Genomic DNA, 18,190 nt, shown 5'->3' on the forward strand with positions numbered 1-18,190 from the left:
ATTCCTACGTTCATTCCAAGCAGCACCAACTTAATCCCTGGCAGCTCCCATTCTGCTTAGTGAAGTGGCACTGCCAACTTGTGTTTATATGCATGTGCTGTTGGTGGCGTTGACAATAAAGTCTGCCTTTCATAAACCAAACAAAAAAAACCCATGGTTTATAGTACAGGAAACCTCGTAGTTGGTTTGTGCACAGAGGGGATCTCACGACCAGATAATAGATTTGAGAAACATTGGGTTGGGTGATTAAAAAGATTGGCTAGAATGCGGGGGGTGGGTAATGCCCTAGTTCTTCCTTGAATACTGCTAATAGACCTTTGCAATAAACTGAAGTCATTCAGGACCTGGCAATCTAATGTCACATCTGAAAGGCAGCGCTTCAGAAAATGCTGCAGTCCCTTGACACTGATCAGGAGCATTGGCCTGGATTTCCTGCCCCATACAAATGGGGCTCAAACATATCAACTTGCCGCCTCAAAGCCATGGCTGACACTTAAATTGCAATGTCATCTCTGGGTCAGCTAATGGAATCCAGGCTGTGCAAAAGCAGCCTTAAATCTTCTCGTCACATTAGCTAAAAAGATTGTGTAAATGGGGTTTCAGGGAGGAAAACATACCTATAATAGCTGAGAACCTCTTGGTCCTCTTTTTGTCCCTCCTTGGCATCCTGAGCTAATTCCCGGATACTCTTGCTGCGTAGCTCTTTGCAGCTGTCATTCCAGAAGAGCCAAACTTCCTCATCTTCACCCACTTCAAGCCGACTTTCCCCACCATTCTCCACTTCAAATTCCACTCTGGACAAGACTAGCCTGCAAAGGGAACAGTTGCCCAAGTATCAGCAGCTTCCATCGCAGAATAAAAATCAGTAATGCAGATACACGACATACAGCAGGTTTGCACCAGGTAATAAATTGGACAGTCAAGACATGGTTTGATTACAATTGGACCCACCCACTTCAACATTTCACTCATTTCATAATGAGGCATTTCAGAAATACATCATTCCATCTCTACCGAGGCTGTAAGAGAATGTACATCCCTGCACAATCACTCAAAATAAGCTGGGTTGGTACTGCTGAGTTTGGGTTAAGCTCCAATTTTCATTCAAGTCCCTTTCTTTCACTGATCATTCACTAGTCACTTGAAAATGAAGCACTTCTTTAAACTATCACTGTTTCATTCTTTGAAGTGAACCAGTCATTGGGTGTTACACTTGTGCTTCCTGTTTATTTACACCACCTACATATTCTGACCATTTTGATCACTCTCTTTGATTAGAGATCAGCTATATTCTCATGGTTTAACAAGGGCCCAGTCCTCATCCTCACTCTTTCTTAATGTGTGTAGGCAACATTAAATGTGTACCTTGGTTTGCTTGCAACAGTACAAGAACTGGACATTATGTACAGTTGTGAGTCCTCCAAGCCTGTATTTCAAAACACCAGCAAATTCCTGATTACTTTTCTATTGCCAAATTTGAACGAGCACTAAACACAGTCTAACACAGCTCAGGTACCGGCGACACAGTAACCTCAAGCAAAGGTCAACATAATTGGATTTACTCTTGAGTAAAGTAACTTAAATTCAATACCATCTGGCGACTTAAGAGAGACCATGTCCACAGAAACAACATGTACAAAAATGTGGATTTGAGGGGATAAGGGAGGTGGTTGGGGGAGGTGAGGGGAGGGGGTGAGAAATTATCCAACGTCGCCCTCATCCTGATGGCCACTTTTGTGTGCAACTGCATCAAGCTGTGTGTAGATCTTCAGTACACAAACACCAAGGGTCCTTATGTACAGAGGTTCTACCTGTCCCCAGTGTTGCGAAGGATGGGACTGGCCTTGCTGCCCTAGAAAACTCCAAGTAGTTGGACCATTCCATATCACCTGCATCTCATTGAAAAATTTGCAAAGGAAAACATCTTTGACCACAATTCCATCAGGCAATGGACAGCATATAAAATCCTCAAGACCTGGCGGGAAAAGGAGAATATGGACTCTTTCACATGGTTCCCTGAGCAGACTGTCAAAGTCATTTTGCAGAATGCCTGATCACCAGAATTTTCCAACAAGCACAGGACATGTCTTGGTTGGTGGTGAGAAGGGCACTGCCCATGAGATCCTTCACGTACACCTGAATCTCTTCCACCACAAGCCACCCTTGGAATGGCTGCAGGTGACACTGTCACACATCTCGTTCTGGAACATTCCTTTGCAAAGAAGATGCAGTGGTTTTTGTTGAGATTCATTCCAAGCAGCTCTGCGATGTGGGACTCTGCTACTCAGGGTGTTCTCTGGGACATGCACTGAGATAAACATCAACTGCACCTAGAGGAACATTATCTCAGTGAAAGACTCTTTGGTTTACCTGAAGCTTGGCCTTGATTAAGCGTTGCAGGCCGGCACATTCCAAACTGCAGGCCTGCGTGCTCAGGGATGCACTAAAGCTTGGGGCAGCTTCTGCCAAGGCACAGTGGGGAAAGACCACAGTCTAAAGTGTTTGGGCCAAAGTACAAAGTACAATGAGAGTGTTATATTTTAGCTTTATTTGGAATAAAAATAGGTTCATGTTTGTAAAACACTTTTTTTTGCTGCAACTGGACTGAGTTCTAATGAGAAATTAGAATTTCCCTGTATTTTCCGCAAAATCTGTATTTGAACTGTTTTGCATATACTTATAAATAATTGACAAATAAAGTATTTTGAAATAAGTGTAACTTAATATATTTTTGTCTCTTGCAGTTGGCTGAGCAAACTGCATATAAAAAGATGCTAACAGAACACACCCTACTAAGCACCAAATGCCTGACTGCTCAAACTCTTCAAACTTTGGAAATTTACTCAGAAGTTTGACAGACAGGCAAAGCAGAAGGTGGACGTTTCTGCATAAGCACTGGTCGTGAATAAGACAAGTTTAAGGCCACAGAAACACTAGCCAGGTTTGAAGCTAAAGTTAGGAGAGTACCTTCATCCTAAAACAAACCCCACGTGCAAGCCACCTGAACCCAAGTACAAGAATGACAGAAGCAGCGAGTTTCATTATTTGCAATAAACAACATACTTTGTCTCAATAAGAATGTCCCCATTAGCTGGATTCAGCACAGCCTTGCAGATGAGCTCCTGGGTAACTGGAATGGCTGTGTTGTTGGACACACACAGGTCAGAGAGGTAATCTAGAAACCTGAAAAGAAGAAACAGTTCACAAGTCAGACTGCAGTCAGAAGCATCTTCTGGAAGATAAAAATCATCCCATTCTAGACAGTACAACAAAGATCAAATTATTTAGAAAATGTGAAGTGGAATGGAACCATACCAAGATACCCGAAGGGGGTCACAAAATAAGCCAAGGAATAAGATTTGGAGAGAAGACAGGGGGAAGAAAGGTGCAAGTTAAGATGAGGAGAAAGTGAGGACTGCAGATGCTGGAGATCAGAGCTGAAAATGTGTTGCTGGAAAAGCGCTGCAGGTCAGGCAGCATCCAAGGAACAGGAGAATCAACGTTTCGGGCATAAGCCCTTCTTCAGGAATGAGGAAGGTGTGCCAAGCAGGCCAAGATAAAAAGGTAGGGAGGAGGGACTTGGGGGAGGGGCGTTGGAAAGGAGGTCAAGGTGAGGGTGGTAGGCAGTCGTGGGGTGGGGGCGGAGGGGTCAGAAAGAAGATTGCAGGTTAGGAAGGCAGTGCTGAGTTCGAGTTCCGCCTAGGAACCCTCCAACCACAAGGGATGAACTCAGATTTCTCCAGTTTCCTCATTTCCCCTCCCTCCACCTTGTCTCAGTCAAATCCCTCGAACTCAGCACCGCCTTCCTAACCTGCAATCTTCTTCCTGACCTCTCCGTCCCCACCCCCACTCCGGCCTATCACCCTCACCTTGACCTCCTTCCACCTATCGTATTTCCAACGCCCCTCTCCCTCCTCCCTACCTTTTATCTTAGCCTGCTGGACACACTTTCCTCATTCCTGAAGAAGGGCTTTTGCCCGAAACGTCGATTCTCCTGTTCCTTGGATGCTCCCTGACCTGCTGCGCTTTTCCAGCAACACATTTTCAGCAAGTTAAGATGAGCTGAGATTTGGAAGAAATGAAGGAGGAAGACAGTTAGGGGAAAAGGAAGCAGAGCTACGGTTCAAATTTGTTTAAGGCTACGGGAAGTGAAAGTTGTGGGGAAAGGGCAGGAGGCAAATGGTTCAAGGGCAGGCCAAATGATTTTCCATTCATTTAAATGGAAATGCTTCACAGCTGAGTGTGTGAAACACATTTGACAAAAATCGAAGTTTTCAGAAGAAAAACAATTCAACTGGTGAAAGAGGTTGTTTTTGAATTATTTTATAAAAGGTTTAAAGTTAACTTGTGAATAAGGCAGTCTGCATCGATGATTCAAGAACACATGACGACAGAATGAGTGGTAAATAATTATGGAGAAGCACCAGAGCAAGTACTCTACGGCTCGTAGTTAGAAGGCAGCGTTCAATGTGAGGCAAATGTTTATCACTAACTGGGCCTCCTGAGGCTGCATCAACCCCAAGCCCATACACAACTAGTCAACAGTCACAGTCACAAACAGTGTTGCCAGATGTAGAACCTGCATTAACTACAGTCCTATCTCAATGTTCCACTCAAAACAGTCCAATTAAAGGGAAAATGTGTCAGTGCTTAACTGGGAAACACAGTCATTAAAGAAAAGTCAGCTAATCTGTCAATGGACTGATTTGGAGATGCCGGTGTTGGACTGGGGTGTACAAAGTTAAAAAAATCACACAACACCAGGTTATAGTCCAACACACTAGCTTTCATCCGATGAAGGAGCAACGCTCCAAAAGCTAGTGTGCTTCCAATTAAACCTGTTGGACTATTACCTGGTGTTGTGTGATTTTTAACTTTGTCAGTGGACTGGTTGCAGACTCCGTAACCAAACACTGCCCTGCTTCCAATAACAAAAAAACCTCACCTTGGCTCTCTGTTTTTCCTGACCAGGCTAACAAAGGTTTCGATTTCAGCTGCAGTGATGTGTTTCTCCAAGAGTTTACGGTTATTGTGCAACAATGCTGTTATGGTGTCTTCAGCCAGCACATCATATCCAATTTGTTTCTGCATGAAGCCAAACTGTTTTGCTATGTATTCCTGGGAAGCAGAGGATTCCAGTAAGAGCTGTTTCAAAACTAAACATCTAAACAGTGCACCTAAAAAGCTCCAAGCATGAAAGAAATCTTAAAATTCAAACCATCCTGCAGTAACTCTTCAACCATTGTGCTATCTTCTATAGCAAGCTATAAATGGAGACATCTATTTCTAAATGCAAACTTTCTTTTAAAGCCCCTTTATTGGTCAGAGTATTGAGTACAGGAGTTGGGAGGTCATGTTGAGTCATGTACAGGACATTGGTTAGGCCACTGTTGGAATATTGCGTGCAATTCTGGTTTCCTTCCTATCGGAAAGATGTTGTGAAACTTGAAAGGGTTCAGAAAAGATTTACAAGGATGTTGCCAGGGTTGGAGGGTTTGAGCTACAGGGAGAGGCTGAACAGGCTGGGGCTGTTTTCCCTGGAGCATCAGAGGCTGAGGGGTGACCTTATAGAAGTTTACAAAATTATGAGAGGCATGGATAGGATAAATAGACAAAGTCTTTTCCCTGGGATCGGGGAGTCTAGAACTAGAGGGCATAGGTTTAGGGTGAGAGGGGAAAGATTACAAAAGAGACCTAAGGGGCAACGTTTTCACGCAGAGGGTGGTAGCGTACGGAATGAGCTGTCAGAGGAAGTGGTGGAGGCTGGTACAATTGCAACATTTAAGAGGCATTTGGATGGGTATATGAATAGGAAGGGTTTGGAGGGATATGGGTCGGGTGCTGGCAGGTGGGACTAGAGTGGGTTGGGATACCTGGTCGGCATGGACAGGGTGGACCGAAGGGTCTGTTTCCATGCTGTACATCTCTATGACTGTAGTGATTTTGAAATGATGCTTTTGTATTTTGCCACATTGTCATCCATGTGAATCTATGAAAAACATTCCTGCTATTATAACATCCAAGTTCATATCCATTAGCTACAATTAAATGAAAGCATTAAACAGCCTCAATTTTAGTTGAAAGCTTTCTTTCAAGTTACATTATTCAGTAAATGAGGTATAAAGTTGAATGCTGTCCTAATTTTTCAAAGGCAACTAAAACGTTTCCAGCATTTGTGACACATGAAAGGGATGCTTAATTTAGAATGATTCACTTCAATAACAGGTCACATCAAGATTAGAGGCCATGTGACAATGAGTTTCAGTACTGTAGCCCTGATACCTGGTTCTTTCTGTAGTCCTGCTGGGAGTGTCTCAGCACGCGGTAACACAGCCTGCAGATATGGCGGAATGGAGCATGCCTCTGATCTCCGAGCTCCTCCAACCTCAGCATAGGGCCATCACCACTGTCTGTGAATGGGGCCTGGAGCAGCTTAAAGATCTACAGGGTCAAGAAAATAACTGAATCAACAGCAAAAATCAAATACGTCATGGATTACTCAGATTTATGGATTGGATTAAATAAGGCTTCAAAATGGCAGCAACATCAAACAGCAGAATCCATCTCACCTTGCTGAAATTATTGTTTGATTTCCTTACAACTGCAGCTACGTTGTTCTATCACATCAAACTGTTTAGGTGAACGGCATAGATACATTAAAGAAGCAGTAAAGTTACATACATAAAGGAATAGAAGAGTAAGCTAATAGGCCGAGATGATGCAAGACTGTTCCACAAACATGGACCAGTTGGACTGAATAGCCTAAATAGTGGTTGGCCACTGATGTGGCTGCACATGCCACCCATTTGCCAACATGAAGCCCTGTGCAACACATTTCTGATCTTGCCACGATTACAGGAACTACCAACCCTCAAAGATAGGAAAGAAGAAAACACTATGATTAAAAAACAGGCTGATCCTCACCAGGACAGTATTGATACGAGGGGAGACCATTGTGATGATAGACAACAGATGACAGGACCTGGACAGACTGTAGCTCCCAGACCTCCCTCACCCAAGCAAAACCAGGCTGTCACTTGATCCCTGTAGGACTCACCCAATAAGAGACCCTGCCTGGTAGGGCAGTGCGAAGGTGTTTTTGTAGCTTTTGGAATTTTCTGGACAATGGTCAGCTGCAACAGTAGCAATGAGCACATCCCCAGTTATCTGGTGGATCCTCACCACTGTGCAAAGTCCCATCTGATAGTATTGCTGCAATGGTTCTCTTTCCTGGGAAGGATCTACAAGGCTTGCTTGTGCCAGTGAGAGAGCGGAAACTCACTGGTGTAATAAGAAGGGGCTCTTGTCTTAGAGACTAGGTACCTTATTACATTGCAACTTGCACCTCATTGTTATCATTGGCATGTCTCAGTAACAACACTGTATTGGTGACATCAGCATGTTAACAATACTTAGTCCTTTCTGAACATTGCACAGCATCACCAACTTTATTTCAGTTGCTTCTCCATCAAGTTTTAGCTTGGCCTGGGGTAGAGTGGCCTGCTCATGCTACAGTAAATGTGCATAAGCTCAGTTCTGTAAAAAAAAAACACAGAAGCTCTATAACTTTGGCTCATGTGACAAAAATGCTGAAGACCAGGAACAACTATTCAACTGAGTGAAGTTGCCCTTCTAGTATTCAAGCACTCCCAAATCTAGTTGTGTGTAGATTTCCCTAACAACCAACATTCAACCCAACAGATGTCATCAACTACTCACTGAAATAATTTCCTTCCGGTGCTTGTTCAGTTACAGCTGTGATTTTTAGTCTCATGACCTTGTTTTCTTTTGAACTAATCTTAGCCAAGCAAGTCAATACTTCAGCATCCTCCCTTCAACCACCCCCTAAGGCAGTCATTAATGAGTATTCTTGTTATTCCTTGTAGGGAACTCCCTTAGTCTTGAATATCCTCTAATTAGACTAATTAATCTCCTGCACTCTCTCCCAAGCCTGCAGTTTCCCTTGTCATGCAATGATGGAATCCACAAAGTATTTCAAATTTGATCTGATCAACATACCAGATAGTTTGAAGTGGGCGGCATGGTAGCTCAGTGGTTAGCACTGCTGTCTCACAGCACCAGGGACTTGGGTTCAATTCCAGCCTCAGGTGACTGTCTGGGTGGAGTTTGCACATTCCCTGTATCTGCGTGGGTTTGCTCCAGTTTCCTCCCACAGTCCAAAGATGTGCAGATTAGGTGAATTGGTTATGCTAAATTGCCCGGAGAGTCAGGTGCATTAGTTAGGGGGAGTGGGTCTGGGTCGGTTGCTTTTCGGAGGGTCGGTGTGGACTAGTTGGGCCGAAAGGCCTGTTTCCACACTGTAGGGAATCTAATCTAATAACCTTGCCTTCCACTCCAACAATAAATTGGAGCAATTACCTCAACGTGTAGCTTAGCTAATTTTAAGAGGCAAGTTCATCACTCTTCCTGCTCAGAGAGTAATTCTATTAACGTTGGCCTAGTCACTGACACAAATTATTTAATTAGGCAGCATGACACTTCATCTGCCATTCTATGACATTGACATGGTGTAATTTATCCAAATCCCTCTGTAAATCCCAAGTTACATCCTTGTTTTTGCCCCAAGCCATGTTTGGGAATCATTTGCAATCTGACAGTCTTGCACTTTCTACCTTACAAGTGATTTATATAAAACAGAAATCAAGATCCAAGCACTGAAGCTGCACATTTTGACTCGTTATTCCATACACAATTCCACTTGCACTTCAATTAAATATCTTCAGTATTTAATTGCATTTGGACCTTCTAAAAGATTGCCCCAGCAGAGAAATATCCAATCCAGTCATTGGCACAACCTTCCAACAGAAATGGAGTTGATTTGTTAGGTATGATCTTTTACTTTCTAACCCAATGCTGCTGATTTCTAATGTGGTCAGATGTACAAACGTGGATCCCTCAGTCTACCCCTTAGCATTTTTGCTTTAGAAGATGATTGCAATTTCAGTTGTCAGAGAGACAGCATAAAATCTCAGCTAATATTTCTGCATGTTAATGGAGGATGGTGTAATATTGGAGATGGTAATGCCCCCTCTGCAGGCATAGGTACAAACCCTCATAGCACCATTCAAAAACAGGAGGGTGATGGGGAGCTCTTCCCCAGCACTCTGGCCAATATTTACCCTTCAGCTACCATCACTCAACTGGTTGATCTGTTTATTTTACAAAAACTACATTTGACCTTGAGGTACACAAATTCTGATGCTGCAGCACCTGAAAATACACTTAACCGACTGCAAATAGCTTGGTTTTCCTGAGGTTGTGGAAGCGGGATTATATAAACGACAATTTTCTCACATTAATACAAAAGGTGTTTTATGCACTTGAGATTGGAAGTTTACCAGGATGTTGCCTTGGCTGAATCATTTCAGTTATGAAGAGAGAATGCATAGTTTTCCCTTGAGCAGAGAAGACTGAGGGGCAATCATGATTGAGATGTATAAAATTGAGAAGCATAGATCAGGTAGACAGGAAGGAACATCTCCACTTGGACAGAAGTATACCCATAGAGCATAGATTTAAAGGGGCAGGAAGTTTAGAGCGAATGCAAGGACAAACCTTTTGGTCTCCTCCACCACTCTCTTCCTTTCTTCCTCCCCCCCCCCCTCCTCAATGTGAAGAGCAGTGGGAGTCTGGAACACACTGCCTGCGAGGGTCAGAGAGGCAGAAACTTTAACATTTAACAAATATTTAGATGGGCATTTACAGTGCCAAGACATACATGCCAAGTACTGGAGAATGGGATTAAATTGTTAGGTGGTTTACTTTTGAGCAGAGACAGAATGTGTCAAAGCACGCTTTCCATACTGCAGACCTCTATGTCTGTCTATGACTTCATGATTTTACCTTTTAGAAGAAAGAAAGAAATCCTTAATTAATAAACATTGTTTAAGATCACCTCAACAGGGAAACTACTTCTCTGGCAACACACAACAGTCTTTGGAAACATCAGGGTCTTTCGGCTGAGGCTTGCTAAGAGCTGGTCTCCCCTTGGATCTATTTAAGTGCTGGGAAAGGGCAGAAAATGATCCTCAGCATAACAGACTAAAAAGCTGACTTCAGGCTGAGAGATGGACAGGAGGCAGGCAACCATCCTGACTACTTTGACACCTAGCCTGCTAAACAATGAACGAGAACGCAATGTTCAGGAGATATGCAAAGAGAGTCAACCACCAGACACAAGAAATAAATTAGGTGAGTATATTTCACATCAGGCAGCTCCCTACGCTTGAGAGAGAGCAAGGATAAACTCCCAACAATCTGCCAAAACAGCAGGATGTTCCCAACACATTCTGAACCAGCCATCCAGTTGTTTTTTTTTCATTTATTCATTTTGTGGGATGTGGGCATCACAAGTTGGCCAGCACTTATTGCTTGTCCCCAGTTGCCCTTGAGAAGGTGGTAGTGAGTTGCCTTCTTGAACCACTACAGTACATCTGCATTGGGTTGATCTACAATGTCCCCAAAAAGAGGGAATTCCAAGATTTTGACACAGTGACTGTGAAGGAGCAAAGACATATTTCAAAGTCAGGATGGTGAGAGGCTTGGATGGGAACTTGAAAGTGGTGACATTCCCATGTATCTGCAGCCCTTGTCCTTTGAGATGAAAGTGGTCGTGGGTTTGGAAGATTCTGTCTTTGAGGATCTTTGGTGCATTCCTGCATGCATCTTGTAGATAGTACACACTGTTGCTACTGAGCATCGGTGGTGGAGAGAATGGTTACTTGTAGATGTAGTTGCCAATCAAGCATTTGTCCTCTGGGATCAGTGAACTCTTTCAACTGTTACAGGTTGCACACATTAACAAAAAAAAAAGTTCCCTTTCCAAGGTTATCAAGACAGGAGACATAATTGGTGGTGACATCATGCTTCAGGTGGTGAAAATAGCAGATGGCCTGAATGGCCTTCCTTGAACCTTGCCTTCTATGTCACTTGCTCCTCCCACATTTTTCTGCATCATAAAACCCATCTCATTCCCACCTCCCTTCTCTGTTATGAAGAGTGGTAAACAAACTCAAACTTTAACTGCTCCTCTCCACCAGAGCTGCTGAGTTTCTCCAGCACTTTCCGGTTCCGTTTCAGATTTCCAGCATCCACGATACACTACTGCTCTTTTTAGAAGTTGCACCTCTACAGGCTTTGGAACAAGATTCACGAACAGCCATTCTGTTTGTGGAGTGGTGAAATACTGAACACAGTTCCTTGGGGGAAATGGCCTGACAGTGAGGCTACTGCCTTTAAACTTCATCTTCTTTGAAATAAAAACTGAATGAATAATGACTGAGCAGATCAGTGATATTATTAGCTGTAAAGAGGTAGCGTCGACTGAAGAAAACAGGTTAAATTTTACCCGGAAGCTTGACAACTTGCAGACAAATGTTTTAGAGTGTAGGCTCCTTCCTGCCTTTTGTCACATCGGTAATGCTGGAAGAATCCTGTGGTCAAATAACTCCCACCATGGGTTCAGACTCAAGACACAGTACCAGAGTAAAATTTGCCTCAGACATGTTTAAACAAAGTCTTGCTGGTTTCTGACGATAAATATCCCAATTTTTTTGCAGTCTAAGTAACTTTCACAAGAAAGGGATAGAGATAATGTTGGTTGTCATATGGATTTTCAAAAGGCCCTTGGATAATATATGCCATAATAGATGAATGAATAAGGTCAACGATTGGAGATTCATAAGACAAAAAGAGACAAGTGAATTACTAGCAAATACCAGACAGAGCAGAGGGTGGGAATAAAGGGTAGCTACACTGAGTAACACAGAGTGATGTTTCACAAGGACTAGGTACAGAACCACTAGTAATTTGGATTCAGAATCATAAACTTAATTTCTAAATTTGCAGACAAAACCAAATTGAGAAAGAGAATAACCAATAAGGAAGAGGACTGCAACAAATTACAGAGGACACAAACATGCAGACTTGGAAAATAATTGGCAAATGAAAAGAAAAGCATAGGTGCAATTCAATACATTTTGTTAGAAAGAATTGGGAATTCAGTTATTACTTAAAAGATAAGAGAGAGCCCAGGTGGGGGCATAGCAACAAAGGGATCAGAGAACAAATATATCAAATCACTAAAAGTTGCACCACAGGTTAGTTAAAAAAAAACAAGCACTAGGTCTCATTTTGGGTCAGACAGGATTAAAAGTAAAGTTATGCTAAATCTATATCACATCTTGTCCATTAGATGCAGTGCTAGACCCAAGATTACAAAATGAATACAGAAGCAGACAGAAATCAGAAGTTGGTACAAGAAACATGTGGCTAACTGAATGAGGAATTATTGGACAGGCTGGGTGTCTATTTATACAAAGCTTTTCAAAAAAAAAGCTAAGCTAGGTTTAAATGGAGGTCTTTCAGATTATGGAAAGATTTTCAGAGTGGATATACAGAGAATGTTTCCTACTATGGGGAAGAACTTGAAGCCATCAATATAGAAGTCGCCAAAAACAAAAATCCAGTACATAATTCAGAAGAGATGCATTTCCCCAAAGAATACAAAGGATGTGGAACTTGCCACCACAGTTTTTTTTTTGCCAGAGGATGTGGGATCGGCCAAAATTTCTTGCTCATCACCAAAATTCCCTTGACAAGGGGCTTGTGAACTTCCTTCTTGAACCACTGCAGTTATTAGTGAGGCGTGGCAGTACACCCACAGTTTTTAGGAAGGCAGTTCCAGGATTTTGACCCAGTGACAGTGATGGAACAGTTCTGAGTCAGGATGGGGTGTAGATTGGAGGGGAATTTTTTATAGGCTAATGCTGCCATGCAACATTCTCACCAAATTACACAGCTCTGCTGAGGGACAACATGAGAATGCATTGATTTCTGGTTTTGAAAGTTAATTTCAAGCACAGACCTTGGAGGTCCGTGCACTGAAAAAAAAAATCAAATCAAGTACTGAACCTATATATCTTCTACACAGATTGCCCGGGGAGGTGGAGATCTGATTTGCAAAGTACTATCGGGAGAGACTCCGAGTTGCTGCAGTGCAACTTATAGATGATACATACTGCTACCATTGTGCATTGGTAGCGAACAAAGTGAATGTAGAAGGTAGTGGAAATGGTGCCAATCATTCAGGCTACTCTGTCCTGAATGATCAAGGTCCGAGAGTGCTTTTGGAGCTGCATCCACCCAGGAAAGTGGGAAGTATTCCCTCACACTAATGACTTGTGCCTTAGAGGTGGACATCAGACATTGGGGGGTTAAATTATTTCCCACAGAAATACCAGCCTCTGGCCTGCCATTGTAGCCACGATTATATGGCAATTCCAGTTCAGTACCTGGTCAATGACGACTCTGAAGATGTTGATAGTGGGCAGCTTCAGTGGTAACATCATTAACATCAAATGGCTGGATTCTTTCTTGCTGGAGATGGTCATTGCCCGGAACCGGTGTGGTACTAACATTCCTTCCAATTCATCAGCTCAAGACTACATATTGCTCAGACCTTGCTGCATTTAGACCCAGACCGTTTCAGTATCTGACAAGTTGCAAATATTCCTAACACTGCATTCAGCAAATTCCCCAACCGCTGAACTTTTAATAGACGGAAGATCAAATGATGAAGCAGTTGAAGATGGTTGGGTGATGGACACCTCCCCAGGATGACTCTGCAGGAGTTCCTTGGGGTTGAGATGATGGATTTCCAACCACCACTCTCAGTACAGCTCAGTTTTCCACCTAGATCCCATTCACTCCAGTTTTGCAAAAACTCCCCAGTTTATTAGATTAGATTCGATTCCCTACATTATGGGGACAGGCCCTTCAGCCCAACAAGTCCACACCAACCTTCCAAAGAGTAACCCACCCAGACCCAACCCCCTAACCTGTATTTACCCCTGACTAATGCACCTAACATTAAGGGCAATTCACCTGAAGTGCACATCTTTGGAGTGGGAGGAAGCCAGAGGACCCAGAGGAAACCCACACAGACATGCAGCGAACGTGCAAACTCCGCACAGAGTTGCCCGAGGCGGGAATCAAACCTGAGTCCCTGGCGCTGTGAGGTGGCAGTGCTAACCACTGAGTCACCATGCCATCCCATTAGCTGCATTAACTCAACAGGAGTAGTTTAGATTAGATTACTTAGTGTGGAAACAGGCCCTTTGGCCCAAGCCCACACCGACCCTCCGAAGAGCAACCCACCCAGACCCATTCACCTACATTTACGCCTTCACCTAACACTATGGACAATTTAGCATGGCCAATTCACCTAACCTGCACATTTTTGGACTGTGGGAGGAAACCAGAGCACCCAGAGCACCCACGCAGACACAGGGAGAATGTGCAAACTCAACATAGACAGTTGCCTGAGGCAAGAATTGAACCCAAGTCTCTGGCGCTGAGAGGCAGCAGTGCTAACCACTGATCTACTGTGCCTATTGTTGTGGGATGAACGGTCTGGGTGTGGCAGCAGTCTGTTAACTTGGAGCTGAACCCCAGCAAATATTCATACAGCTCACACTCGTTAATAGCCAAATCAATAAACTGGCTTAAGGTCTCACGCAAAATCATCTAGACCAAAGAACAGTAGGATGATCAAATGTTATACTTCCTATCAGAGATCTGGTAAGCTCAACAAAAACAAAAAAAGTGGCAATTGGCTTCTGCATACCTATTAAGCAATGACGAATGCATGACCAATTAAGACAACTTCAATCCCAGAGTTAGAGAACATCACCACATGGAGAATGATTTAACTTTGTAAAATAAGCCACAAATCTTGGCTAAACAATTAGAATGCCATATTTTAAATGGAGAAGTACTCCTTTAGACTGGGAGGTCCAGGCACAGCATTCCTCACCAGCTCAAGTACAGGCTTCATCACAGTCGCATTAACACAGGCCCCATCACAGCCAGATTCCTTTAAAACCTATCAAAACTGTACCCAAACTGTCAAAATGCTCAAGTCACTGCACCATCTCCAGTTCAAGGAGAAAGTAGTAACTCAGGCTTTAAGGGGAACCATTTTCTAAAGATGTGCAAGCCATTGAAGATATTCATCGGTCTGTTGTGTGAAAGACTGTCTTCCCAAGACCGAGTTTCAGTATACATGTACACACACCACCATAAAAGGTAAAACTCCAAGTCATTTTACAAAGCGCGACCCAGTTATAAGCCAACTGATTGCATGCTACATTGTCCAGTGAGGACAAATCCTGCAAACTTCACAAGTTTGTGGAATAGGATATCCTCAAAGAAACTTGAATAAGATCCACAATGAGTCGCATTCAGAAGATACATTTCAGTGTAAGGCACAAGGCTGTGTTTCTGACTCCCTTCTCTTGGAGATGCCTGTCAATGCACAACAGTGAATGAGTTTTCAAGTGAACTATGTGACAGAGGCTTTGCAACTCCTGTACCTACGTAGACATTGGAGATAAAGGAGAAGACCCATCCATATTGACAGCAGAAATTTACCAGCAATGCAATATTACTTGTGCATATTTGAAACTTGTACAGTAAACACTCCACCAGCATTCTTGCTGATGACACAGCTTGCAGAAACATTGGTGGGAGAAACATCCATGTTAAAACACCACCTGGGAGAAAGCTTCCTCTAGTATGCTCAGAATCCCAGGAGGCTTTAATCATTGGGGATCTTGATGAACACAAGAGATCAAAGATCATAAGACTCTGTTGCTTCTTCCTAAGGGTGATGTTGAGTTTCTGCATCAGGTTGATCACAGAACCACTTCATCAAACTCATGAATCTAACTGCAGAACTAAAAAAAAGGAGACCATCATACCTTAAATGAATATTTGTGCGCTTGAGAAAAAGGGACAAGTTGAATTCCAAGAAATTATGGCATATTTATTAGGTTTGCTGTTTCATTGAATTCAACATAATGTATTAAGATAAAAAGAGGGAAAAATACATTGAGTGGCTTGATTGATTTGAGTGAAGACAGAGTTGATGAAACAGAGAAGCTTCTAGGGAAAGACCAGAGGCTCTGGGTGAGATCTAGCATGTACAGGATTTTATACACACAATTATATTTAAATATAATGCAATTTAGATTTAGAAATAGAGCCAGTTCTGATGATCCAGACATAAAATCAGACACCTAAGGTATAAAACAAATCTGAATTATTGTGAACGTTCAACCAAATACATAACAAACTTGCCAGGTTAACAGATACTTGTTGCTGTGAAGAGAGTAGAAAAGGTGGATCTGTTTCAATGAATCTAGCAAAGGTTAAATTCAGATTATGGATAACCCACTCGCCAGAAACCAAATGATATACACAGTGAGAAGGCCAATCCAAGTGTTACAATACTTCAAGTGTAATTATTATCACTAATAGCAAAAAAAACAATATTTCACTCATTTATCCTAAGCAGATGATAAACTACCATATTAAATCACTACCCAAGAGAGTAATGGTCTCAAGAGAGAAACAGAGTGTCACAAAATAGATCAGCATGTGATTACACTCCAAATGTTGCCACGTCCATATTTTTGACTAATTGAACAGTTTCCTTCAAATTAAATCATTTAATTGAAAAAGGCCTCAGTGCATTGAGTACAGGAGTTGGGAGGTCATGTTGCAGCTGTACAGGACATTGGTTAGGCCACTTTTGGTATACTCTGTGCAATTCTGGTCTCTCTTCTATAGCAAGGAAGTCTCAAAACTTGAAAGGGTTCAGAAAAGATTTACAAGGGTTGGAGGGTTTAAGCTACAGGGAGAGGCTGAATAGATTGGAGCTATTTTCCCTGGAGTATCTGAGGCGGAGGGGTGACTTTATATAGGTTTATAAAATCATGAGGCACGGAGGGTGACTAGAGAAGGTCTTTTCCCCAGGCTGGCGAGTCCAGAATGAAAGGGTACACATTTAAAAGGGACCTAAGGGGCAAATGTTTCATGGAGGGGGTAGAGTGTGTTTGGAATGAGCTGCCGCAGGACAATCCACACTGAAAAAGCATCTGGATGGGCATGTGAATAGAAAGGGTTTAGAGGTATTGAAATGCTGGCAGAGGGGACTAGATTAATTTAAGATATCCAGTCAGCTTGGGCGAGTTGGGCTGAAAGGTCTGTTTCCGTGCAATAAGTCTCTCTGACTATGATTCTAAATTAAGGTTTACTTTTGAACAGAAATAATGGAGGACTGAACTAGCTTCACCTTTCTGCAGTTTGACAGCTCACCTGTTTCAGAATATTTTGCTCTCTCATAAGCTTCTGTCGCTCTCTGTTTGGTTTGTTGATGACCACTTCAAGCACATCTTGACCTGAATTTGGAACATCCGCAACAAAGAACACCAAATCTTCCAGAAGCTTTGTGACAAAGCTGTTGAAAGTCAATTCAAGAGGATCAAATTCCAAATTTTCATGACAGCATAAACATTTAGAACAATACAGATCAAAATACGAAATTGTAAAAAGAAACATTTTTGTCTGACGTGATTGACACTGAAGTCCTGCCCAGTAATTAACTTGCTAAAGTTTGGTAGTTGGTCTTCAAGTCAAACTGGTAAGAATGCAGATACTAATTCTCAAAATATGGATATGGCAAAATAAGATCAGCTTACCTTTTCCCAAACTCATTGTTTGTTGCCCAACTTCAGAAGACAATTGAAAATCAACTGTATTGGTGTCATACTGCACTCACTCGATAGCATTCCTTCACCAAGAGGATGAGCAAACTAGTTGATTTGTTTAAAAAGTAAGATCTGATAGATCCTTGCCATCTTTGCTAATACCAGCTTTTCTGAAAATGAACCACCTCAGTAAAATTTCACCTTGATCTACAAGTTAGCTGATCAACAGTACAACCAAATCACTGTGCTGCCCTTGAGGCATTTGCTGACATTTCTCATGCAGATCTTTTTTTATTGAACGCCAAACACCTTGCATCAGGAGTCACAGGGTACAGAAACTGACCCTTCAGTCCAACCCATCCAGGATTCCCAAACTAAACTAGCCACATTTGCCTACATTTGGCCCAAATCCCTCTAAACCTTTCCTGCTAATGTCCACATGTCTTCTAAATGGTGTAACTGTACCTTCACCTACCACTTCCTCTGGCAGTTCATTCTACATACAAATCATCCTCTGAAAGATTTGTCCTCAAGATCCCTCGTAAATTTTTCTCCCCTCATCCTAAAATTATGCCCTCTAGTTTTGAACTGCTATGCTCCAGGGAAACAATATCCTT

The 18,190-nt window shown here is 42.5% G+C and overlaps 1 protein-coding gene across 6 annotated transcripts in view; it reads right to left on the reverse strand.

The window, feature by feature from the left end:
- The window catches only part of itpr1b (inositol 1,4,5-trisphosphate receptor, type 1b), a 521,994-nt gene that overhangs the window by 314,716 nt on the left and 189,088 nt on the right, over window positions 1–18,190 (reverse strand). For all 6 annotated transcript variants that reach the window (XM_072582660.1, XM_072582659.1, XM_072582663.1 and 3 more), the window contains exons 15-19: window positions 17,182–17,323; window positions 6,283–6,441; window positions 4,946–5,118; window positions 3,064–3,183; window positions 618–809 (exon numbers count right to left, since the gene is read on the reverse strand). In XM_072582660.1, the coding sequence (XP_072438761.1) occupies window positions 618–809; window positions 3,064–3,183; window positions 4,946–5,118; window positions 6,283–6,441; window positions 17,182–17,323 (786 nt within the window). The remainder of the gene's footprint in view (window positions 1–617; window positions 810–3,063; window positions 3,184–4,945; window positions 5,119–6,282; window positions 6,442–17,181; window positions 17,324–18,190) is intronic.

The sequence above is a fragment of the Chiloscyllium punctatum genome, chromosome 12 (assembly GCF_047496795.1).
Source record: "Chiloscyllium punctatum isolate Juve2018m chromosome 12, sChiPun1.3, whole genome shotgun sequence".
NCBI classification, from domain to species: Eukaryota; Metazoa; Chordata; class Chondrichthyes; order Orectolobiformes; family Hemiscylliidae; genus Chiloscyllium; species Chiloscyllium punctatum.